The following is a 25,171-nucleotide window of genomic DNA, read 5'->3' on the forward strand; positions in this document are numbered from 1 at the left end:
ACAACTCCCATCATCCCTAGCTAACAGGACCAGTGGTCAGGGATGATGGGAATTGTAGTCCCAAAACATCTGGAGGGCCAAGTTTGGAGACTAGACAACCCTTGAATTCCATGGTTCTATTATTCTATAACCCCGAGTGGATGGCCGCATCTTACAGCAGTGAGTTCCACAGGTTTAACCCTACTCTGTGTGAAGATGTCCTTTCCATTTGCTCATCCAGAATCAGCTTCACCAAAGAACCCCAGTGACAAGGAAGGAAGAGTGAGGGAAAGCCACTTCCGCCCTGCAGGTTGCGGGCGTCACAGCCCCAGCCCCCACGAGATTGGGGGAATCCCCAGCTGCGTCACTCCCTGGCCAGCCAATCGGCCGGCTCTGGGGGCGTGGCCTGCCCTAGTTAACGCAAGATCTCCCTCTTTTCCCGCCTATCAGCTGTTCCTGCTTTTCCCACCCTCCCGCCCTTTAAGGTTTTTGTTCCTTGACCTTGCTATGGACCTTCGTTGGTCGTCGTTAAGGGGCCTGGTAGGAATTTTTCCACTTGTGAAATTGGCACCAGCCACTTGGTTTTCGCCTACCTCGTAGCAAATCATCACAACTTTCTGGGTATTTGCGGTTAGGCATTGGTATTGCTCTGTAGATGGAAGAGGGGAGGTAACGGCATCACCTGCCCTGTATATTGAAGGATAGTCCGATAAAGGATTCCGGGGGGCGTGGTCCTGTCTGAAGCCTATGGAGGTGAGGGCCTAAGGCACGCCCCCGAGCGGTGACCCTGGGGGAGTTCCTAGTTGATGTGCATCAGCAGGACTCCCCCTACTGGTGGTTAACCCTTCCCGGACTTCAAGCAGACAGGCTGAAGCCAGATAGTCGGTTAGGACCAATGCCTGAGCCAATACCGCTCATCACCTGTAACCAATAAAGTTGTGGCCTTATTTAGCCCATTAACCTTAATAATTGTGTCACGTGTCTTTATTTCCACTGGGGGGGGGCGGGAACTCGCCACACAACCTTCTCTCCGAGCAGCAATGTACAAATCAACAGGTGTCCATTTCATTCCACGAGGCTCTGGGATTACTCCTGCCTCATGGTGTAGCTTTGAATGGCGTCCTGGAAGAAGGCGGTCGTATTGCGCTCCGGGTGAAAGAAAAGGATGTAACATTTGGGGCCAAAGTAGCCCACGCAGATACTGAACAAGTTGTACAGGACGGTGGCCGCTTCAAAGACAATCACCACGAACCCTTCGAAAATGGACATGACAAGGAAGAGGGCCACCCAGGAGCCAAAATAGCCCGTCATGCACAAGGTGATGTTTTTGGCTTCGTTGTAGCTCTTCGGCAAGGCCTTCCCCATGTAGGCAAAGCAAAAGCAAAGGAAACACAAACTCATGTCAAAGGCATTGTTGAAGACCGTGGTGGCGCGGTAGTCCTGGTTGCACATCAAGATGAGTATGGCCGGGTCGCTGCTCACCCGGGTTCGGAAGGGTACCGGCTTGTTGAAGTAGATATTGAGCGCTACGATGAAGACCTTGATGACCAAGACGACGGCGACAAAGACCCTCTGCCCGTCGTACTTCCGCCAGGCATCGTAGGCCCGAGGCAGCTGGGCGGCCATCTTGAAGACGCAGATGATCTGGAAGGAGCGGACGGTGATGCAAGCAATGCAGGTGGTGAAGCAGAGGCTGAAGACCGTTTGGCGGCCGAAGCAAACCAGCTCCGTCGGCCGGCCCACGAAGAAGAGGGCGCTGCAGAAACCAGCAGCCAGGGAGGCGATCATCAGGAAGCAGAGGCGGCCCCCGGCAGACTTCACCACCGGCGTGGCAGAGTGGCGGGTGAAGAGGGCCAAGGTCCACAATGTCGCCAGGAGGCCGAGGGCCGAGAGAGAAAGGAGGACGATGGAGATGGCGCCGCCCCAGTGGATGTAGAGCAGCTCTTTCGTGAAGCACTCTTCTTTGCCGGGTTCCGACCACATGTCCAGCGGACACTCCTGGCAGGTGAAACTGTCTGCCAACCAAAAAGGACACACACCACAGACACACATAATCAGTCAAAGTTCAGTTGTCACTATATCAGGGGCTGGAAATTTAATGGGATTGCTTTGTCCAACAAAAAGGTTGGTTGGTGGGTGGGTGGTGATTGGGAAAAGTGAACTGACCCTCTTTGGCCCAATTATAAACCATTTTAAAAGGTAGAATTTATCTACCTGACCTTCCTTCGTCATATTTCACTCTGTGGCTTTGGGAGGATATTCTGTTTAGTTGTTTGCAATGAATTTTCCTCTCAGTCTTGAAGCAGATTTATGTTGTGTCATGTTTGTTTCAATACTAAAGAGGATGCTCTCCGAACGCAGAAATTCCCTGATTATTATTATTATTCTGCATTTGCATTTGTTTGTTAAGACAGGGGTAGGCAACCTAAGGCCCGTGGGCCAGATGCGGCCCAATCACCTTCTCAATCTGGCCCGTGGACGGTCCGGGAATCAGCATGTTTTTACATGCGTAGAATGTGTCCTTTTATTTAAAATCCATCTCTGGGTTATTTGTGGGCCCTGCCTGCTGTTTTTACATGAGTAGAATGTGTGCTTTTATTTAAAATGCAGCTCTCGGTTATTTGCGGGGCATAGGAATTTGTTCATTTCTCCCCCCAAAAATATAGTCCGGCCCACCACATGGTCTGAGGGACAGTGGACCGGCCCCCTGCTGAAAAAGTTTGCTGACCCCTGTTTAAGAAGCTTTAGCTTCCGTTGTAGATCCTCTGGCTGGGTCTGGTTATTCCATTAGGCATGCTAAATGTTTAGAGCTCCACCAGGAGAGATCTTCTTACTTGCTCACAGAGCTGAAAAGCCATGGGTCTCCTTCTCTCACAACTGCAACTGGGCAGGTTGTAGCAGAATTCTCGTGTACTTGGATCTATGACTATGGTGCCTATAAAATGTACATATTTATCTGTAGATCTAATATTGGAGGGATGGGCAGAGGGCGTTACAATTATAAGTGTGCCAATGGTCTACAAAGACTTTAATGCAGCCCTGGACCCTCTACTCCCTAAGAGAAAAGCTTCAGGGTTGTTGTTTTTTGTATTATCACTTTGAACATCTTTTTTATCTCACCATATATCATTTCCCAAAATGCCCTCGGTTTCTTACAAGTCACAGTTTCAAGTGTCATAGGCGCCAACTCCCTGGGCACCCACAAAATTACCCACAAAAGGGCCAGGCACCCACAAATTTCAGTGCCAGGGCCATGTATGCTGCATGGCACCTGTGGTTCCGGGCACACACATTCGTGGGGCTAAGCTGGCACTGCCATCTAGTGTTATGAGAGAGGGAGGAAAACCATTTTTTCCGCCTGCTTTCCCCAGGCCACGCATCATTTTATAGACCGCTAACATCACTGACTTGCCTTTTCTCTAAGCTAAAAGCAGAGTGGGTGGCAGGCTTTTCCCCATATCTACCACCCACACAAACTCTGATGGTAGACATAAGATCATAAGAAGAGCCCTCCTGAATCAGGTCGGATGAAGGTGACCTGCACTACAACTAATCCAGAATGCGGCAGCTAGACTGGTGACTGGGAGCAGCCACTGAGACCACATAACGCCGGTCCTGAAAGACCTACATTGGCTCCCAGTACGTTTCTGGGCACAATTCAAAGTGTTGGTGCTGACCTTGAAAGCCCTAAACGGCCTCGGCCCAGTATAGCTGAAGGAGCATCTCCAACCCCATCATTCAGCCCGGACACAGAGGTCCAGCTCTGAGGGCCTTCTGGTGGTTCCCTCCCTGTGAGGTGAGGTTACGGGGAACCAGGCAGAGGGCCTTCTTGGTATTGGCGCCTGCCCTGTGGAACGCCCTCCCATCAGATGTCAAGGAAATAAACAACAATCTGACTTTTAGAAGACATCTGAAGGCAGCCCTGTTTGGGGAAGCCTTTAATATTTGATAAATTATTGTATTTTAATATTTTGCTGGAAGCTGCCCAGAGTGGCTGGGGAAACCCAGCCAGATGGGCGGGGTACAAATAATAAATTATTGTTATTGTTATTGTTATTGTTAGATGGGGACTCGTACACTCTAGCATCCTGTTCTCACAGCAGCCACCCAGATGCGCTGCCAAAAGGAAACCTGCAAATAGGACCTACACACAACAGCAGCTCTTGCTTCCTGTGGTTTCCAGCAAGTGGTATTCAGAAACTTACTGCTGCTGTTGAGAAAGGTCCCGGCCTCACACTGCACACACTCAAAACAGCAGGTGAGCATCCCGATCAATTTTTTCTTATGTCCTGCCTCGCATTGCTCTGAGCAGATGGACTGAGGCGCCTGCAAAGGAGAGAGCGTGAGAATTATACGTGATTTGCTCACCATTTATATACATACTGTGTGTGTGTGTGTATTGACGTTTTAACATTATGAAGAAAGTGAGGATTTACAGAAGTAAGAAAGAAAGAAAGAAAGAAAGGAGAGAGAAAATAGAAGAAGGACATTGTGCAACCTGCTTGCAAAAGGAAACACTGCAGTGTGTGTGGTGAAATGAACAAAAATGAGACAAACAAAAATGTTAAGCTTTCTTATCATGTGCACACCATACGACTACGGATACAATTATAGCAATAAAATAAAATAAAATTCTTAAGTGTTATATATTAATTTGTATTTTGTATTTGTATTTTTGTTTCTTTGTCTTATAAGGCTGATTAATATTTTACAGCATTTTAAATGCGTTTTTGGAGTGGGGGGTTATTGTGTGTTTTTGTTTTTGTTTTAACTATTGACTTGTGTTTTTTATCTTGTCTGTTTATCCTGTGAACAACCCTGAGATCAGGTGACAAAATGCGGTATATAAATCTGATAAATATATAAAATTCTTGGGTGTGTTGTATCTTAACTATTGTATGTTCTTCTAAACCATACTATAGCATAAATAGGAGAAACTGTTTATATGCCACCTTATTCATAAACAAAGCGTACTGCCCAAAAAAACAAAAACGGCATTTCCGTGCACTATGGCTTCCATCAAGGTGTTCTGTTGTGCCAGAAGCGGTTAAGTCATACTCGCCTCATGACCCGGAAAGCTGTCTGTGGACAAATTCCAGCTCCCTCAGCCTGAAAGCGAGATGAGCACTGCAACCCCATAGTTGCCTTTGACTGGACAACCGTCCAGGGGTCCTTTACCTTTACCTAGTGTTTGGAACATCACATTAGGCCTGGCAATCTTCCACTGGCTTCCAGTTCAACTCCAGGTCCAATCCAAGGTGTTTCTTCACTTACAAAGCTCTGTGGGGATTCGGACATCGGTACCTAACAGAACACCTCCACCTGTTTGTAAGGACCCTTTTCCCAATAGCTCAGCAGGTAAAGCATGAAACTCTTAATCTCAGGGTTGTGAGTTCAAGTCCCACGTTGGGCAAAAGATTCCTGTATTGCAGGGGTTTGGACTAGATGGTCCTAGATGGCCCTTCCAAATCTACAATTCTATGTCTTGAAACAGCCTTCATCCACCTGGTACCCTCAAAATACCTGCGACTACAGCTCTCATCAGCCCTGGCATCCTTCGTCAGCTCTGTGCCCAATTTCATCCCCTTTACATGTACTGTAGACATTTTCAAAATGACCAAAAAAAAGCAGCGGCGATTATTATATCTGTCTTTCAAAGACAAAGCTCTATACAGGGACGCCTCAAGGAGTTAACCTCCAAACAGGCACAAGGTGGCAGTCTTGAGCCAATGTAAACAAGTTGTGGGACCCGCCTGGTGCAGATATCTATCAGAAGGGGGGAACTGAGATTTCTATGGACTTGTTTGCATTCACCCTAAAGCATATTGGTAAATTATAGGGAAGGACCGGAGCTGAGTTGCAGAGCTCCTGCCTTGCATGCAGAAAGACTGCGGTTCAATCGCTGGCACTTCCAGGTAGGGCCGGGAAGGACTCCCTGCCTGGAACCCAGGTGAACTCTGCCGGTCAGTGCAGGAAGTATTGAGCTGAGTGGAGCAATGATCTTCAGGCAGCTTCCTTAGGGTTTTGGGTAGGAGACTATTCTGATGGCTCTGTTGGGGGTTGAGCCTCAGATCTCCAAGCAGGTATCGAGCTGTGGACCTTCCCCAGAAAGTGACGGTCAATATTGTCCACATCTCCAGAATTTCCCTGACATAGCTAGTCGGAAATACTATCCAGGCAGAAATCGCTGTAATGTCTGGGAAAACCCGGACGCACGTCAACCCATGTCGGAAGGGTAGATTTTTGCAAACGTCCTTTAAAAAAAGCTAAAAAAGCTCAATTTTTTTTGAAACTTTGAAATATGGCAACCCTAGTCCATGGTCATTTGTGGCCTGGACCCTTCCAGATTAGACTGTTGCAATTTGGGGGGTCAGGGGTTGGTGGGTGCAGTCCTTGAAAACTGTCCACAAGCTTCAGTTAGAACAAAAGCTCCGCTAGCTTACCCAAACTCCCTGAAATCCCCATTTTTGACATTTGAAGTTCTCAGTCAGAGGTGGGTGGAACCTGTGGCCCTCCAAAGGTTGTTCAACCACAGCTCCCAGCATCATCCCTGGCTACTGGCCATCCACACTGGGATTGATGGGAGTTGTAGTCCAAGGACTTCTGAAGGACCACAAGGTGCCCATCTCTGAATTAGGCAATCACTTGTCTTTATTGCCCCAGGCTACCTCCACCACAACTCTGCCTGTTGCTGCCTCCCTCCCATGGGTTGCTGGACTCTAGGTCCCATCATCATCCCTGACCATTGGCCATGCTGGCTGGGACTGATGGGAATTGGAGCCCAACAACACCTGGCCACAGATGTCCCACCCACCAACCTTGAGATACAACGCCAGGTCTCGATGGAAGTTCCCACCACCACTAAGAAGACCCTTGTATCTAGTAAGTACCCAATGGGTTCATTCCACAACAGGAGAAAGACCTCAGAGGTGGAATGGGCTGTCTGGCACAGGGCAGCCATGGAAGTCCCTTGAGATGCTACTCACTGTGTTGTTTGCGGTGTGCCAGGTGATGATTTTTTCATTGATGTCCAGCCTTCCCTGCAACGAATTATAGGAAGCAATCTTCTTGAAAGGCTGGCCGGGAACGTTCCATTGCCACTGTATGACCTCGAAACCGTTCGGTGGGTCTCCTTTCTGGTCAAAGTTGATCACGGTCCTCAGCAGGGTGAAGTTCACCTTGTGCATCTCCTTCAGCAGCTACGACACGAGGAGAGAGGTACTGTTTGTGCGGCAACGCCGAGCCATTTTGAGCTCAGGCCTCAAAACCACACTACAACCACCACCGCCCTCCCTGAATCTACTCTCGCAGATGCAGCAAGCGAGTGACCCCCATAGAAACACCCAATGTCATTTTTTGGTTACCTCAAGGGCGCCCTCTGTGCTGCAGTACCAGGCGCCCACCTTAGCATTCTGTCAGCTGACCCCAAAGGGCCAATCCCTGCCCAGGCTCTATCTCTCCCTCTAGTTTCAATGTTCAGCAGTCAGCTGAACCCAAAAAAGCCACCACCCACATGGGGTCATTCCAGCAGTTGACCCAACAGATTGTGCCCAGTGGCCCTGGAATGATGGCAGACTGTTGGAAAGGGTTTTTTTTATTATTATTTGTAGGTGGAAGGCTGCATTTCCTCCTGGGTCTCCTTACTGGGGTCATTGGTAGGGCTGGGCGATATATCGTCCAAAACTGGTTTCAAGTCCATTATCATGATATCAGCTTTGTAATTTTTTACCTGGGAATATATTGTAAATCACGGTGTGTGTTAGGACTGGGCAAGGTATATCATCCAAAACTGGTTTCAACTCCATATCACGATACCAGTTTTGTAATCTTTAACCTGGGAATATATTGTGAATCATGATGCGTCTTTGTGTTTGTGTACAAAAAATCACAGCGTGGGGGGGAAACTGTAAAGCCAGCCGATGCCTCTACAGTACATAGCTCCATCCTTATTTCAGACACCGTGATATATCGGTTATGTCGCAATGTTTACCTGGTGACATATGGCATTGTTGAAAACCAGATAATCGCCCAGCCCTAGTCACTTGAGGAACCAGAGGCAAAATTTGGTTCAAATTTTCCTTTGGTAGGCAAATTTCTACACTCGTGTTCATCATCCCTCTCTATCCTCCACTCACTGGGCAAGTCAGGGCCAGTGAGGGGGCAGGGCCCTGGGGCGGGGGTGTGGTTTTGGGATGGGGCACAGCCCGTAAGGATCCCCAGAGGCCAGATACGGAGGTCTGGAGGGCCTCAGCTGGCTCCCTGGCCTCATTTTCTCTGTCCAACCATAAACAACCGTGTCTTGCAGCCTCCCGCCTTTGGTCAGCCCTCCATGAATACCGTATTTTTCGCTCTATAAGATGCACCAGACCACAAGACGCACCTAGTTTTTGGAGGAGGAAAACAAGAAAAAAAAAATCTGAATCTCAGAAGCCAGAACAGCAAGAGGGATTGCTGCGCAGCGAAAGCAGCGATCCCTCTTCATGTTCTGGCTTCTGGGATAGCTGCACAGCCTGCATTCACTCCATAAGATGGACACACATTTCCCCTTACTTTTTAGGAGGGAAAAAGTGAGTCTTATAGAGCAAAAAATACGGTACATTCCCTCCCTCCCCAGCCATGTGGCATTGATGCGGGAGTTCACCTCCCACGGATAAATCTCCCGCCGGTCACATCGCGTGGCGCTGCATCTTAGCAGCTGGTGCAAGGCGTGCGCGACCACGTAAACCGCCGAGTAGACGTTGAAGTTGATGCGGTCCCCTGTGCCCCGGAGGCTCTTGTCGTAGGAGCAAGCCTCCGCCAGACAGTCGTCGCATTCCTGGTTGCACATTACCACGCCAGAGGCGGCCTGGCCTTCGCCACCTTCCCCGAGGTGGGACGGACCCCTGACGCGGAAGTCATCCATCCCCGGGACGGGCACTTCCTGCACGGCCACGCCAAAGATGGTGCCCACACTCGAGAGGTTGGCGACGCCGTGGGTGGTCGGGTCGATGGACCAGGCCTCTGCGGCGATCCACACGACGTCCGTCATCTCCTGGCGGATGACCTCTCTGAAGAACGTGGGGAGAGGCAGTTCTAGGCTTAGGATGATCACCACTTTGGCCGTGCTCCTGCTGATCTTGGTCACAATCCTGCTGATCCACTCCTCTGTGCTGTTGCCCAAATCGTGGGGATCCTTTCCCTGGACCGGGATGGTCTCCTGGAAGGCAATGCAGCCTCGGGTGGCCTGGGCTCGCAACAGCTGCAGGTTTTGTTGGCCGTAGTCGTCGTCGCTGGAGAGGACAATGAACCAGTTCCACTTGAAGTGTTGCAGGAGTTGAACCATGACAGCGATCTGCTGTTCGGCGCTTGGGATGGTGCGGAAAGCCGCCGGGAAGACCTTGGGGTTGCCCAGGTACTCGGTGGTGGCGCTGTAGGTGATCTGGAGCGGAAGGAGAGCATAGCTGTCAACTTACGGATTTGAAAATAAGGGACCAGCAGCCTCGAAAATAAGGGATCGGCAGCCAAAATAAGGGATTTTAGTCAACCAGCAGCCAAACGAAGCCTCAAGCAGTGGTTCCCACAGCGCAGCAACCCGGCAAAGGGGACGCAGCAAGGAAAACTACCGTCACCTCTCTGCTGGGAAGTGCTGAGCAAAGGCGAGTCCCCAGGCAACACGGCAGAAGGCATGCAAGCTCCACCCCCAGTCGTTCTTAGACTCCTTATTGGGTGAGCAACGCTGCCAAGCAACACAGTTGGAGCCTCCCTCCTCCCTGACCGGCAGGCAGGGAAGGAGAGGAGATGCTTCCTTTGAAACCCGGGAAATTTAAGGGACATCATCAATAAGGGACAGCAGCGGGACACGGCGCTGGGATAAGGGACTTTCCCACCAAATAAGGAACAGTTGGCAGCTATGAAGTAGAGGCGAGTCACCCTCAGGACGACCAAAGAAGAGAACATCACAGGAGGGCACAGCACCAGCAAAGCAGGACTAGCAGATGAAACTGATGGAATGTGTAGAAACTGCTAGTTTAAACTAGCAGAATGAGAGATTAGGAAGAAAGAATTTTTAAAGAAGAGTGGAGGGTGGGAATTGCGGAATACTTGAAAAATTATTGTAAATAACTTAAAACGTTAGCAAGGTTGGAATAAACTGAGCAGTTGGACTACAGGTGGAGGGGACAACTGGAAAAGAAAGAATAAGTAATACAGTATTTTTCACTCTATAAGATGCACCAGACCACAAGACGCACCTAGTTTTTGGAGGAGGAAAACAAGAAAAAAAATATTCTGAATCTCAGAAGCCAGAACAGCAAGAGGGATCACTGCGCAGTGAAAGCAGCAATCCCTCTTGCTGTTCTGGCTTATGGGATAGCTGTGCAGCCTGCATTCGCTCCATAAGACGCACACACATTTCCCCTTACTTTTTAGGAGGGAAAAAGTGGGTCTTATAGAGCAAAAAATACGGTAGTTAGGATATGCAGCAGTAAAGGAAAAATGAAATGAACCATATGGGGGGGGGGAGGCAAGTCAAAGCTAAGTAAGCCGGTAATATGTGCAAATTAGAGTGGCTGGGGAAACCCAGTCACATGGGCGGTTATTATTATTATTATTATTATTATTATTATTATTATTATTATACAGGACATCCCTATTTTCATTGGTGAATTTTTGGAGGATATACATAATGCCAGCCAGGCAAAAATACTGAGAGAATGACTCCGGGCCAGCCAGAGGCGTGGCTTGTGGAGAGGAGGCGTGGCCTTGGGAGGCTTCCAAGGGCCAGAGGTTGAGGTGTGAGGGGCCACATTCCACCCCTGGGGCCCGCAGTTCCCTGCTCCTGCCGAGGAGGGCCACCAACTTTACCTGTGGGACGAGGAACTGGCTCAAGAGGAAAGCGGCTGTCACCGCTGCCTGAGACGAGTCTGGCCCGATGACGGCTACCACCCTCGGACGGTACTGCGTGTAGTTGGCCTCGATATCCAACAGGGAGCGGTTGTTGGAGAGAAAGTACAAGATCGGATGGATGGTGTTGGTGAGGTAGCAGACGTCCACCATCTCGTAGCCCAGCCGCACCCCTGGCAGGAGGGCACTGGCTTTGTTGATCTCTTCTACCACGAAGCGCATAGCCTGGAGGTAGCTGTAGCTCACGACTTTCAGATTGTACCTGGGAGAGGGGTGAGAGGCGATGCACTGAGGGCCAGCTCTGGACCGGGGAGACCGGGCAAAGCTCCGGTTGACTCGCCTGCTCTTCTTTAAAAGGATTTCAACAAGCATCGTTAAAAAATGCGAAACACAAGAACGTCAGAAGCATAGCTGTCAAGCGTCCCTTATTTGGCGGGACAGTCCCTTATCCCCAGGGCCATGTCCCACGGCTGTCCCTTCTTGATGATGTCCCTTAAATAAGCTACTGAAGGTAATGGGGCCCTTTCTATGTCCAGTTGTGCTTTGTCAACAACAAATTTTTGCTGTTTTTGTATGTTGAATATATGCTATATGGTAATTTACAGGACCTAATAGGTATCTAAAACCATTTGCACACAACAAAATATGTATTTTATCAAAGTAATTGTTGATCCCTTATTTTGGCTGCTGATCCCTTATTTTCGAGGCTGCTGGCCCCTTATTTTCAAATCTGTAAGTTCACAGCTATGATCAGAAGCCATCAGACCCATGGTCTAGCTGCCTGCACTGACTGGCAGCAGCTCTCCTGGCCTTCAGGCAAGCCTATCCAGATGCATATTCCACACCTGGAGTCCTATGTCCACTTCTGGACACCACAATTTAAGAAGGAAATTGACGAGCTGGAACGTGTGCAGAGGAGAGTGGCCAGTATGATCAAGGGAAGCCAAGCCTGATGAGGAACGGTCGAAGGAGCTGGGTATGTTTAGCATGGGAAAGAGGAAGCTGAGCGGAGATACCTTCAAATATCTAAAGGATAAGCTGCATGGAGAATGAAGCAAGCTTGTTTCCTCCTGCTCTGGAGAGCAGGGCCCGAACCAACAGCTTCACAAGGAAGGAGATTCCAACAAAAGACCAGGAAGAAAAATATACGGTAGAAAGAGCTGTTCCATTAATTTGATTTTGAATTGATTTTAAAATGAATTGATTTTAGAATGCTGTGTTACTTTTATTGTTGTTAGCCACTCTGAGCCCGGCTTCAGCTGGGGTGCGCGGATATAAATAAAATATTATTATTATTATTATTATTATTATTATTATTATTATTATTATTATTATTCCAACAGTGGAATGGACTCCCCTGGAAGGTAGTGGACTCTATTTCACCAGTGGTTTTTAAGCAGAGATTGGATAGCCACCTGCCAGAGATTGTGTAGCTGTGAATCCTGAATTGCAGGGGTTTGGACTAGATAACTCTTGGGCGACACTTCTAGGATTCCACCCCACACTTGCAATCTCATTTCAGTTCTCCTAAAATGACCTGCCCTCCCCAGTGCCAGATTTACGTATAAGCTAAACAAGCTATAGCTTAGGGCCCCACTCTCTTGGGGGGGGGGCAAAAAAATTAAAGGGAAAAAAACCTGGAAGTACATTTCCAAAATATAAGACAAAAAACAAATAAAACCTACATACAGCAACAGTGTTTTGTGTTGCGTAGGCTCCTGTGATGTAAGTAATGGGCCCCGCCTGCTAGCCTGCTCCCTAAAATATCACTGGTTTGCTCATTTCTGTATACAGGGTGCCTACATTCTGCATGTACTGGTTGCATGGCAACATTGGCAAATGGCTTAAGACACCTATTTGGTCCATAAATTACCATATAGCATATATTCAACGGGGACGCGGGAGGCGCTGTGGGTTAAACCACAGAGCCTAGGACTTGCCGATCAGAAGGTCAGCGGTTCGAATCCCCGCGACGGGGTGAGCTCCCATTGCTCGGTCCCTGTTTTGCCAACCTAGCAGTTCAAAAGCACGTCAAAGTGCAAGTAGATAAATAGGCACCTCTCTGGCAGGAAGGTAAACGACGTTTCCGTGCGATGCTCTGGTTTGCCAGAAGCGGCTTAGTCCTGCTGGCCACATGACCCGGAAGCTGTACGCCGGCTCCCTCGGCCATTAAAGCGAGATGAGCGCCGCAACGCAACCCCAGAGTCGGCCACGGCTGGACCTAATGGTCAGGGGTCCCTTTACCTTTACTTTACTGTATATTCAACACAAAAAAACAGCGACCATTTGTTGTTGACAAAGAACAGCTGGATATATAAAGGACCCCATTACCTTCACTAGCTTTGGGCCTCATCAGACCTAAATCCGGCCCTGGCCCTCCCCCATTTCTGATACCCGGTACATACATTTTGCAGATGGGGACCTCCTGCGCGGGGCTGAGGTGGGGCCTGCCCACAGCTTCTGCGTGCAAGGAGAAGAGACCCCCTAGGATGTAATCTCCTGCCAGGTGGAAATGGGAAGCGGGTGTGGTTACAGAGGCTGCGGCAGCCACCAAGGCACCAACGCAGGCCGTCACCAGTCCGGTGAAGCGCATGATGGGGAACTTTTATGGCACCCTCATATCGGCAGCTGTCCAGCCAGAAGATGGATGAGATGTCTCTGACCTTCCCCTTGCCACCTGCCAGAGCCTTTCGCTAGCTCCTTTGCATAGGAGGCAGGTAAGGACCAGCTCATTTGCATGCATTTCTGCATGGGGTGGGCCGGACACGGGTGGTGCTGTGGTCTAAACCACAGAGCCTAGGGCTTGCCAATCAGAAGGTCGGCGGTTCAAATCCCCGTGACGGGGTAAGCTCCCGTTGCTCGGTCCCTGCTCCTGCCAACCTAGCAGTTCGAAAGTACATCAAAGTGCAAGTATAGTGGTACCTCGGGATAAGAACCTGAAACTGTTCTTAACCTGAAGCACCACTTTAACTAATTGCCAGAGCACGATTTCTGTTCTCATCCTGAAGTTCTTAACCCGAGGTACTATTTCTGGGTTAGTGGAGTCTGTAACCTGAAGTGTCTGTAACCTGAAGCGTATGTAGCCCGAGGTACCACTGTAGATAAATAGGTACCACTCCGGCGGGAAGGTAAACGGCATTTCCGTGCACTGCTCTGGTTCACCAGAAGCGGCTTAGTCATGCCGGCTCCCTCGGCCAATAAAGCGAGATGAGCGCTGCAACCCCAGAGTCGACCACGACTGGACCTAACGGTCAGGCATCCCTTTACCTTTATGCATGGAGTAGGGAACCATGACCTGGGCATTGGACTCAATGGCTCAAGTGAAAACATAGGCCTCAGTCATTTTGCTGCAATGTGCTGACCGCTTTATATTTTTCAGGTTTGGCCAAGGTGGCCCCCTGCAGCTGTTAAAGGTAAAGGTAAAGGGACCCCTGACCATTAGTTCCAGTCGTGACCGACTCTGGGGTTGCGGCGCTCATCTCGCTTTATTGGTCGAGGGAGCCAGCGTACAGCTTCCAGGTCATGTGGCCAGCATGACTAAGCCGCTTCTGGTGAACCAGAGCAGCGCACAGAAACGCCGTTTACCTTCCCGCCGGAGCAGTACCTATTTATCTACTTGCACTGACGTGCTTTTGAGTTGCTAGGTTGGCAGGAGCAGAGACCGAGCAACGGGAGCTCACCCCGTCACGGGGATTCGAACCACGGACCTTCTTATCGGCAAGTCCTAGGCTCTATAGGACCTTAACCCACAGCGGCACCTGCAGATGTTACTGGACTCCAATTCCCATCAGCCCCTGGCAGCTCATTCAATGGTCCAGGATGATGGGTGTCAGAGTCCTTCAACAGCAGGAGGCCCAGAGTTTCCCCAGCCCTGCCTTAAAAGCTAGGGGCAGTGAAGGCAAGAGATGGTCCGGTTCAGGACTTAGCCGAGATGGCGAAAAGGACATGTTTAACCAAAGAAAAGTCACTGTTCACATTTGTTGACAACTGGAAGCCTCCCGTAGACTTTGTGTGAAGAAGAAAAATAATGACTTTGGATTTGAAGACTGACGATTATGTTTGTTTCTAGAAAGTGGATTTGTTAGGTATTGAGCGAATGAAGTGAATGTTGTTTGCATATGGCAAACGAAGAATTCGAAGTCTTACCTTCTGAATGTTATTTCTTTCTCTCCTTTAACCATTCTATTTCCTTATTTCTCTTGCGCTCTTTCTTGATTGCTCCCCCCCCCCTTATGTTTTTATTGTATTTAGATCAAAGTCTTAGTCTGGACAAAAAAAGGAGGGGAAGGTACTCAGTATTAAGTTTTGTATTTTTCTCTATCAGCACTAATAATTTTTTTAAGACTATACAGAGCCTTTATTCTCAATAATAAAGGAACACACAGGTGGAGAATACTTTTATTTCTTTATTATTTGTAAGCGGAATCTTTGTACGATTTAATACTTCATGATCTCTTTGGAGCTGTGCCGTATCTTTCCATTTTTGCCCTTCCAGGATGTGCTTCTTTATGGTTTAAATATCAGATTCTTTGTTTTCTTCCTCTTTGTTGCCTGTACTTTGGAACGGTGAGGGCTTAACAAATCAATAAAATTAAAAGAAAGAAATGGACTTCTGTTCACATTTAAAGGCAAAGCTGACTCAAAAATGGTTTATGTCAGGGGATCATAAACCAAAAAACAACAACCTCTCAGCCCTCTTACCTTCCAGATTTGCACCATGCTAGAAAACTCCTCTCCCCCTTTTTTCATGCAAAGCTCAGGGTTCGCTCAGGCAAATAACCCTGTGCTTTGGATTTGCATAAGTAGCCTGTTTGCATTTAACCTTACAAGAACAGGCCAACTGCTCTGTCAAAGCTGTGGAAGGTTGCATTTTGAGAGCACGACAGCGATCTTGATCCGGGGACCCCGGCGTTCTTTGGAGGACGAGGGCAGGGGCAACTTTCTGTTGTGGTGGTGGTTGTTAATTTATTTATTTATTTATATCCCGCCCATCTGACTGGGTTTCCTCAGCCACTCTGGGCGGCTTCCAATATTAAAAACATAATACAGCATCATAATTAAACATTAAACACTTCCCTAAACAGGGCTGCCTTCAGATGTCTTCGAAAAGTATGATAGTTGTTTATTTCCTTGACATCTGATGGGAGGGCGTTCCACAGGGTGGGTGCCACTACCAAGAAGGCCCTCTGCCTGGTTCCCTGTAACCTCACATCTAGCTACAAGGGAACCACCAGAAGGCCCTCGGCGCTGGACCTCAGTCTCAGGCTGGACGATGGGCATGGAGACACTCCTTCAGGTATACTGGGCTAAGGCCATTTAGGGCTTTAAAGGTCAGCACCAAAACTTTGAGTTGTGCTCGGAAACTGGGAGCCAATGTAGGTCTTTCAGGACCGGTGGTACAGTGGTACCTCAGGTTAAGTGCCTAATTTGTTCCAGAGGTCCGTTCTTAACCTGAAACTGTTCTTAACCTGAAGCACCACTTTATCTAATGGGGCCTCCTGCTGCCGCCGCGCTGCCAGAGCACGATTTCTGTTCTCATCCTGAAGCAAAGTTCTTAACCCGAGGTACTATTTCTGGGTTAGCGGAGTCTGTAACCTGAAGCGTATGTAACCTGAGGTACCACTGTATATGGTCTCGGCGGTCGCTCCCAGTCACCAGTCTTGCTGCCGCATTATGGATTAATTGTATTTTCTGAGTCACCTTCAAAGGTAGCCCCACGTAGAGCGCATTGCAGTAGTCCAAGCGGGAGACTGTCCAGATCATCATAAGAAGAGTCTGCTGGATCAGGCCAATGGCCCATCAAGTCCAGCACTGTCCTTTCACAGTGGCTGCCCAGATGCCTCCCAATGGACAGTCTGCAAGCAGGATTCAAGCAAAAGACCGCCCCCTCTCCTGAGGTTTCCAGCAACTGGTATTCAGAAGTATACCCACCTCGCAGGGTTGTTGTGGGATGAAATGAGGGGGGAGCAAAAGCCACCTTGAGCTCCTTGGAGGAAGAAAGGTGGGACAGAAGAGCAAGTTCTGCAGCAGGGATTAGGAGGCAGTGATGGCCATCAACTTGATTGGCTTTAAAAAAGAGGATTGGGACAAATTCATGGAGGAAAGAGCTATTTGCGGCTACAATCCTCAGTTGCTATGTGTTATGGTGCATTGTGACCCGCGTGGCACTGTGGGTTAACCCACAGAGCCTAGGACTTGCCGATCAGAAGGTTGGCGGTTCGAATACCCGTGACGGGGTGAGCTCCCGTTGCTCGGTCCCTGCTCCTGCCCACCTAGCAGTTTGAAAGCACGTCGAAGTGCAAGTAGATAAATAGGTACCACTCCAGTGGGAAGGTAAACGGCGTTTCCGTGTGCTGCTCTGATTCGCCAGAAGCGCCTTGGTCATGCTGGCCACATGACCCGGAAGCTGTACGCCGGCTCCCTCGGCCGATAAAGCGAGATGAGTGCCACAACCCCAGAGTCGGCCACGACTGGACCTAATGGTCAGGGGTCCCTTTACCCTTTACCTATGGTGCATTGTCATAAAACTGTAGAGTTGGAATGGCCATCTAGCCCAGGGATTCCCCGACTTAGGTCTCCAGCTGTTGTGGACTACAACTCCCATCATCCCTAGCTAGCAGGACCAGTGGTCAGGGATGATGGGAATTGTAGTCCCAAAACAGCTGGAGGCCCAAGTTTGGGAAAACCTGCTCTACAGAGACACATCAACCTTTTTTGCCCAAGACTGCAGGGCACTTGGGCTTTCACTGGCCTGGCGAAATAGAAGAAATAATCTAGATGACCTTCCCTCGCCCGGAATCTTGCTTACAGAACATGAACACCTGATTTTCCCAGCATCCCAATTACGATTGGCTTCTGGGGGCAGGAAGGACACCTGATGAAAAGTCATGCCGAATAAGATGAGTCAGTTGGTGGATGTTACAGAGGGCTCAGCAATCTGGCTGGTTTGCATACATTTCCCTGCCCTGAATTATCTGAACTCAAACCTGGAACAGAGGAGTCCAAAAGCTGCAGCCGACAGACACACCGAAGGCAGAAACCCCTCCCAGGCATTGCCTGGTTAAAAAGAATCTCAGGACGCAGGGTTTGGGGAGAGCTGCTGCCAGTCAGAGTAGGCAGTACAGAGTTAGATGGACCAATGGCCCGGGCTCAGCAAGTGGGCTGTAGCTCAGTGGTAAATCAAACAGTTTGTATATGTTTCAGTCTGAACCCCTAAAAAGTTGTTAGCAGTCAGTACAGGCTAATTTTTATCATTTACAGTGGTACCTCGGGTTACGAACTTAATTTATTCCAGAGGTCCGTTCTTAACCTGAAACTGTTCTTAACCTGAGGTACCACTTTAGCTAATGGGGGCCTCCCGCTGCCGCCGGCACGTGATTCCTGTTCTCCTCCTGGGGCAACCCGAGGTGCTACTTCCAGGTTAGCGGAGTTTGTAACCTGAAGCGTCTGTAATCCGAGGTGTTTGTAACCCGAGGTAAAGGTAAAGGGACCCCTGATCATTCGGTCCAATCGTGGCCGATTCCAGGTGTGTGGCGCTCATCTCGCTTTATTAGCCGAGGGAGCTGGCGTACAACCTCCGGGTCTGTGGCTAGCATGACTAAGCTGCTTCTGGCGAACCAGAGCAGCACACGGAAACGCCGTTTACCTTCCTGCTGGAGCGGTACCTATTTATCTACTTGCACTTTGACGTGCTTTCGAACTGCTAGGTTGCCAGGAGCTGGGACCGAGCAACGGGAGCTCACCCCGTCGTGGGGATTTGAACTGCCAACCTTCTGATCGGCAAGTCCTAGGCTCTGTGGTTTAACCCACAGCGCCACCCGCGTCCCAGGTACCACTGTATTATTATTATTATTATTATTATTATTATTATTATTATTATTATTACTATTATTATTATTTGCATTCTTTAGTCTTGTTTTGTTTCATGAAAAGTAAACTCAAAGTGGCTTGCTACACATCTTCGCAACTGAGTAGTTACCAAATGGATTTCCAGGGCACAAACTGGACTAGAACCTTAGGGTCCTGTGGCAGAGCGCGCCCAAGCAAGGTAATGCTGCGGTTGCAATTTATGGGAAATTAATTTTAAGCGTAAGGGATGTGCGCCTTGTCTGAAGACGAAGAGGCCTATTTACACCGTTAATCGACGAGATGCCTGTAGAATTCATTAAGTGGTTCCAGTTGCGTTTTCGAGACTTTAGTGGAACAAAATGGTGTCCCGGCGGCAGGATCACAGCACGTGGGGCCTCTATTTCCCAAGCAAATGCGTTTAGCTCACCTCTGCAGCTGCTGACGTCACACAAGAGTCCACAAAGTCACACGGCATTTTGTATTGTTGCAGGAACCCCCCCCCCAATCATTCAGTTTGTACAAACACGACACACACACACAACATACGTGACGTTTCTGTTATAAATGCATAGTAAATCAACCATACATCGGATTTACACCAATCCACTTTTATTTTACTCCATGAAGGAAGGACTATCAAAAGGGGATGGTTTGATACATGATGGCCATAATCCCTTAACCATACCAGCACATACACAGGAGCCCTACCCAGTTGACATGACAACCTTGATGGTCCCAGACAGAAGACCATCCAGGTCACAAAGGACTTGTATATGGGAGTGGAACATGGACTGGAACAAAGGACAATGATCAGCTCTTCCCTCTGGGGGCAGGAAACTGCCAACTCCCTTTTGTCCTCTGGAAATGACTCATGGGAAGGGGGAGAGGAGGAACCAGCCAGGTGACAAGATACTCAGATTACCTCCACAATTCCTCCCTCAACCCCTGCTTTTTGTGATGTAGTCTTAGGGGTGTAGTTTGCGGGATTAGTAACTAATAAAAGTTGAGGTCTTCTTTTGTTCTGGACTTCCATTTTGCTTCATCTTGTTGCAGGTGGGAGTCCTGTTGCGACAGTATTCAATAAAAGCCAAGCCTACAGGCTGCTGTTTTGCTCCAAGTTATCCTGGTTGGTGTCTTTGTTTTTCTCCAAGGGAGCCCTCGGATTTTTCCATTAACAGTATGACACGTGGCCTCATTCAACCCAACGCTAAGAGGCTTTTACCCACAGATTTCCATTTGTGGTATCCCCAAGAGCTGGGTTCCTACACCGGAGGAAAGTTGCCTCTAACCCCCTGATCCAGATAAGCTGAGCAAACTCAAGCGTGTGCATGTCACATGAATTGAAATCCTCAGGCCCAATGGCAATGTGTGGCCCTCCAGACCTCTGTATCTGGCCCTCAGGATCTCAAAACTTCCCATCAGGCAACTCAGCGGTCCCATAAGACTTCCCCACCCCTTCCCTAAGTAAATGTATGTTAATAAGCCAAGTCCGAAAACGCATAAAATCTTAATCAGATTTACTAAGCTCTCTTTGTTCCAAAGGCACGTACAAATATACACCCTATTACATTATTATTAACACTGAATTTAACAGCCGCGTTGAGCTGTTAAACATATTGCATGTTAGCCGCCCACAAACCAATCATTCCATTTTAACTTTCCCCTCCAAAGTAACCTTCTTTTGACCTGGTTTTATTTCATTTGGAAAGCTGATGCCGGAATCCGGATAAAAATATCTGGGCTGCAAAAATAGGCATCCTTAAAAAAAAATAAAAACCACCTTTGCCTAGCCCCACTTGAGTGATCAAATCTACAGCAGGTGAGGTTTATAAAGAAAGAGGCATTGTTGTCCAAATAATACTGGCCAATGGGAACTTGGGTTTTGGAGATTCTATCCAAAAAACCCACAAAACCCCACAGGGGTTGGAAGTAACAGGTCACACAGGTCAGCAGTCAGCAAGCTTGCAATGCTCGCTGCTGATATGATCCATGCTCAGTCTGAAACCCAGAGGTCTTTTGGGGGATTGAACCCTCTTTTTCCAACCCACAACTCTGAGCTCAGAGGGTCTGCTCAGATAAGCAAATGCCCCTATGAACCAGCATTTTAACGAAGTTGCGTTTGGCAGAGAAACTGTATTCCTCTGCCCAGGTGGGAGAAGGGAACGGTTTAAGGTGGGAAAACAGAATGATGCAAACTTTTTAGAGACTCGGATCAAGAGGGCTTAGATCAGCATATCTGGAATCCTACCAAGGTTTAAAATGTGTTGAAATGAAGAGAGCTTTTTAAAGATTAAAATAATATTAATAATTAAAGGTTATTCCAAAGGCTAACATTGCACTGAGCCTCAATGTTTCCTCCAAAACAGGAAATAAGGTTCCCCAAGGGATTTGGGGAGGGGGAATCAGTTCCTAAATACACCTGTGCATTATAAGAGATTGCCACTACTTTAACAGATCCACAGTGCGGTGGGTCAGTAACCCAACTGCGGCTCCAAGATAAAGGCACCGTTGAGAGCTGCATCACTGCATGTACGGATACTTCCAGTCCCCCAGGGGTGTGTGGGTTTCTTTGACGGCTTGGGGGGACGTCCAGCGCAGGATGTAGTGGGGGCTCCCAGGCTTGTCGTTCGTTCCTGTTTCCAAAGGAGGGAAATGCAAATGGCAATCTGAGAACAATTTCCCTTTCCCCCCCCAAAACAAGCAAAGCAAGCTGCTAGACCTCATTGTGCCTACTTATTTCATGTTAGGAATTTTCTACTGCTAACACCGTTTTCTTCTTCTTTCGCCTGCCTTTTAATTGGTCTTTACCTCTTTGCATTTTTAACTTTTTCTGTGGTTTTCTTGCACGGTTCTGTTTTCATTGCTGTAAATCGCTCTGATGCGCATTTTTGAAATGCTTTTTTTAAAAAAAAACCAACACACCAAGATATTCAATAAATAAATCTTGGGATTTGGAAGTAGGCACTATTACATTTCCTCTTGGCACTCCCTGTTAATTCCTTTTGGGCAGCCAACATGGTATAGAGCAGGGATGTCCAACAGCTCGATTGCGATCTACTGGTAGATCCCTGCGAGGTCTTGGTAGATCGCTGTTTGATCTCTGGCTCCCTTTCCTCAGCATCATTGAAACTGACTCCTGCCCTGCCCTCCACTGTTGTCTGATCAGAGGAAGGGAAGACAGAGCTTTCCCTCTGTGGCTGTTATCACTCAAAGCAATATTATTGTGAGTGACTTTTTCCCTTTGACCCTTGCCTCTAACACCCCCCCCAAAAAAAACGGAAAAAGCTCCCTAAGAAAAGTTCAACAACTTTGACCTGAACCCCCACAAAAGCAGGGGTAGATCATTGCCAGATTTTAATTCTGAAAGTAGATCGCAGTCTATCGGGAGTTGGCCACTCCTGGTTTAGAGTGTCAGACCTGGGAGGGACCAGGGTTCAAATCACCCCATTTGGCAACACGAAGAATCCCCCCCCCCCGGGAGACCTTGGGGGACAGCCGCTGTCCCTCAGCCTAGCCTACCCCACAGGGTCGTTGTTGTGAGGATAAAATGAGGGGGAGCACTTGACATGCCACTTTGAGCTCCTTTTAGGAAAGAAGATGATCGTAGAATTGCAAGGGATTCCAAGGGCTCACGTAGGCCAATTCCATGACAGATGGCCATCCAATCTCTGCTTAAATGCAATTATTATTATTATTATTATTAATAATACCCCACCCATCTGGCTGGGTTTCCCCAGCCACCCAGGGTGGCATCCAACAGAATATTAAAATACAATAACCTATTAAACATTAAAAGCTTCCGTAAACAGGGCTGCCTTCAGATGTCTTCTAAAAATCTGGTAGTTGTTTATCTCTTTGACATCTGGTGGGAGGGGGTTCCACAAGGCAGGCGCCACTACCGAAAAGGCCCTTTGTCTGGTTCCCTGTTACTTGGCTTCTCGCAACGAGGGAACCGCCAGAAGGCCCTCAGTGCTGGACCTCAGTGTCCGGGCAGAACGATGGGGGTGGAGGCACTCCTTCAGGTATACTGGACTGAGGCCGTTTAGGGCTTTAAAGGTGACTAAAACAGAGGAGCAAGGCAGAAGGTGCTGCGCTGCCCCACCCAGTGCAAAACCCCACCCAACTTTCGCTCTTGCACACCTGAGGCCCGGGATCCGCCAAATGGCTGCTGCGCCACGACGGAGCCAGTTGACTTGTCGTTGATGTAGAAGTTGCCAGCTGCGTTCCTCAGGACCTTTGACGCTTCGTCAATGACGGCTCTGAAAGAGACATAGAAACGGGGGGGGGGGGTCATGTTAAGACAGCACGAGGCCACACCTGCGCGACAGGTCACACAGGCAACCCAGAAGACCAGGGATGGAATCAATGGATGTGCCCTTGGCGGGGGGCAGTCAGTGCCTCTCTCAGCCTAACCTACCTCGTAGGGTCGTTGTGGGGGTGAAATGAGGAGCACGGACAGAACCATGCACACCGCGCTCTCTTCGGAGGGGAAAAAGTGGGGTACCAACCCAATGAAATACCGTATTTTTTGCTCTATAAGACTCACTTTTTCCCTCCTAAAAAGTAAGGGGAAATGTGTGTGCGTCTTATGGAGCGAATGCAGGCTGTGCAACTATCCCTGAAGCCAGAACAGCAAGAGGGATTGCTGCTTTCACTGCACAGCGATCCCTCTTGCTGTTCTGGCTTCTGGGATTCAGAATATATTTTTTCTTGTTTTCCTCCTCCAAAAACTAGGTGCCTCTTGTGGTCTGGTGCGTCTTATAGAGCGAAAAATACGGTAATAAAAGTGGGTCCTTGTCTTGGAAAGACGGCTCAGAATCAAAACCCATACCTATCTAAAATTACTGTATTTTTCGCTCTATAAGACGCACCAGACCACAAGATGCACCTAGTTTTTGGAGGAGGAAAACAAGAAAAAAAAATATTCTGAATGTCAGAAGCCAGAACAGCAAGAGGGATCGCTGCGCAGCAAAAGCAGCAATCCCTCTTGCTGTTCTGGCTTCTGGAATAGCTGCGCAGCCTGCATTCACTCCATTCACTCTCTTGACTTGCTCGCACCACCTGATTTGTACTATGCTGGCAATTGTGGTCAGGATGAGACCCTGTGGGGGGGGTGGGGGGGTGGACTTCAGTACTTACTTATCTTGGGCAAACACTGCCCCCGTGAGGCCATACGGAGAAGTGTTGTCAATCAGCTGAAGGACGTCTTTGTACTGACTCTCTGGGTAAACATATACCGTCAGGATGGGCCCGAAAATTTCCTGAATTGGGGGGGAGGGAGGAGATAGGGAGCAAAAGATAAGAGACAAGAGATTCATCTCTGAGAACAGCATTGGTGTGAGTGTCTAAGCCTCTGCAGTTCTTCAGGATCTGCCCCAAAGCTTCCAACATTCAGCTTAGATAACACCTAGAGTCGAACTTAGCTGGATGCCGCATAATGGGTCTACTCCGAGTAGGACCCCAACTCCCAGCGTTGTCCCAGACCACTGGCCAAGCTTGGCTAAAGCTGATGGGAGCTGGAGCCCCAACAACACAAAAAGAGTTGCAAGTTGTTCCCAATCCCTGAACCGGGCTGTCACTTTTACCTTTACTGCCCCTAAATGCCTCCATTGCTTGCCTTCACTGCCCCCCAGCTACCTCCATCACATCATATAGTGAAGATGAGCGATCTATTGATCTCTGGATGCTGCTGGACTACAACTCCCATCATCCCTGACCATTGTCCCTACTGGATGAAGCTGATGGGACCTGGAGTTCAATGACCTCTGGTTTTTTTCCAGAGTAGAACGTGAGATCCAACATAAAATGTTTCTGCCTCCAGTCTTAACAGATCAAAGGCTTTTTCCTTTCTAAGGTAAATGGACCCCTGACCATTAGGTCCAGTCGTGGCCGACTCTGGGGTTGCGGCGCTCATCTCACTTTATTGGCCGAAGGAGCCGGCGTACAGCTTCTGGGTCATGTGACCAGCATGACTAAGCCGCTTCTGGCGAACCAGAGCAGCGCACGGAAACACTGTTTACTTTCCCGCTGGAGCGGTAACTATTTATCTACTTGCACTGGCGTGCTTTCGAACTGCTAGGTTGGCAGGAGCAGGGACCGAGCAACGGGAGCTCACCCTGTTGCAGGGATTCAAACTGCCAACCTTCTGATCAGCAAGCCCTAGGCTCTGTGGTTTAACCCACAGCGCCACCTGCGTCTCTTTTCCTTTCTAGAGTAGGGTAAATGCCTTCATCCATGGTACCCACCTTGGAAGCTGTGTTTGTGGGGGGGGGGGGGACACACACAAATACTGTTGGCAATTTTTGCTTTAGCAGCCAGCTGGATCAGGCCCATGCCTCATCTAGTCTAGCGTCCTGTTCTCTCAGTGGCCAGCCTGATGAAACCCACAAGCGAGACCTGAACCCAGCCCCCAATCCCTTCTTGCAATTTCCAGCAACCAGTATTCAGGAACATTGCTGCTTCT

The 25,171-nt window shown here is 48.8% G+C and overlaps 2 protein-coding genes and 1 long non-coding RNA gene across 3 annotated transcripts in view; 1 reads left to right on the forward strand and 2 right to left on the reverse strand.

The window, feature by feature from the left end:
- The window catches only part of LOC310683961, an 82,732-nt gene that overhangs the window by 18,403 nt on the left and 39,158 nt on the right, over positions 1-25,171 (forward strand). The window lies entirely within an intron of this gene.
- Positions 593-11,092, reverse strand: TAS1R2 (taste 1 receptor member 2). The gene is made up of 5 exons (XM_083453414.1): positions 10,822-11,092; positions 8,621-9,397; positions 6,966-7,178; positions 4,185-4,305; positions 593-1,994 (listed from the first exon to the last, which is right to left on the reverse strand). Exons 1-5 carry the CDS (start codon positions 11,080-11,082, stop codon positions 1,066-1,068), a joined length of 2,301 nt encoding a protein of 766 aa, XP_083309540.1. The 5' UTR covers positions 11,083-11,092; the 3' UTR covers positions 593-1,065.
- ALDH4A1 (aldehyde dehydrogenase 4 family member A1) overlaps positions 20,211-25,171 on the reverse strand; it is a 33,429-nt gene continuing 28,468 nt past the window's right edge. The window contains exons 13-15 of the mRNA XM_083454035.1: positions 23,848-23,969; positions 22,849-22,967; positions 20,211-21,341 (exon numbers count right to left, since the gene is read on the reverse strand). Of these exons, the coding sequence (XP_083310161.1) occupies positions 21,229-21,341; positions 22,849-22,967; positions 23,848-23,969 (354 nt within the window). The 3' untranslated portion in view covers positions 20,211-21,228. The remainder of the gene's footprint in view (positions 21,342-22,848; positions 22,968-23,847; positions 23,970-25,171) is intronic.

This window comes from Podarcis tiliguerta (genome assembly GCF_965153285.1).
Source record: "Podarcis tiliguerta genome assembly, chromosome: 8".
NCBI lineage: Eukaryota > Metazoa > Chordata > Lepidosauria > Squamata > Lacertidae > Podarcis > Podarcis tiliguerta.

Coding starts and splice junctions, on each gene's coding strand:
- TAS1R2 (XM_083453414.1), bottom strand. CDS start 11,082: ATGCGCTTCGTGGTAGAAGAGATCAACAAAGCCAGTGCCCTCCTGCCA. Junction 7,179..8,620: donor GGGAGATTTATCCGTGGGAG/GTGAACTCCCGC, acceptor CTCGTGTCGTAG/CTGCTGAAGGAGATGCACAA. Junction 4,306..6,965: donor GGCACACCGCAAACAACACA/GTGAGTAGCATC, acceptor TCTCCTTTGCAG/GCGCCTCAGTCCATCTGCTC.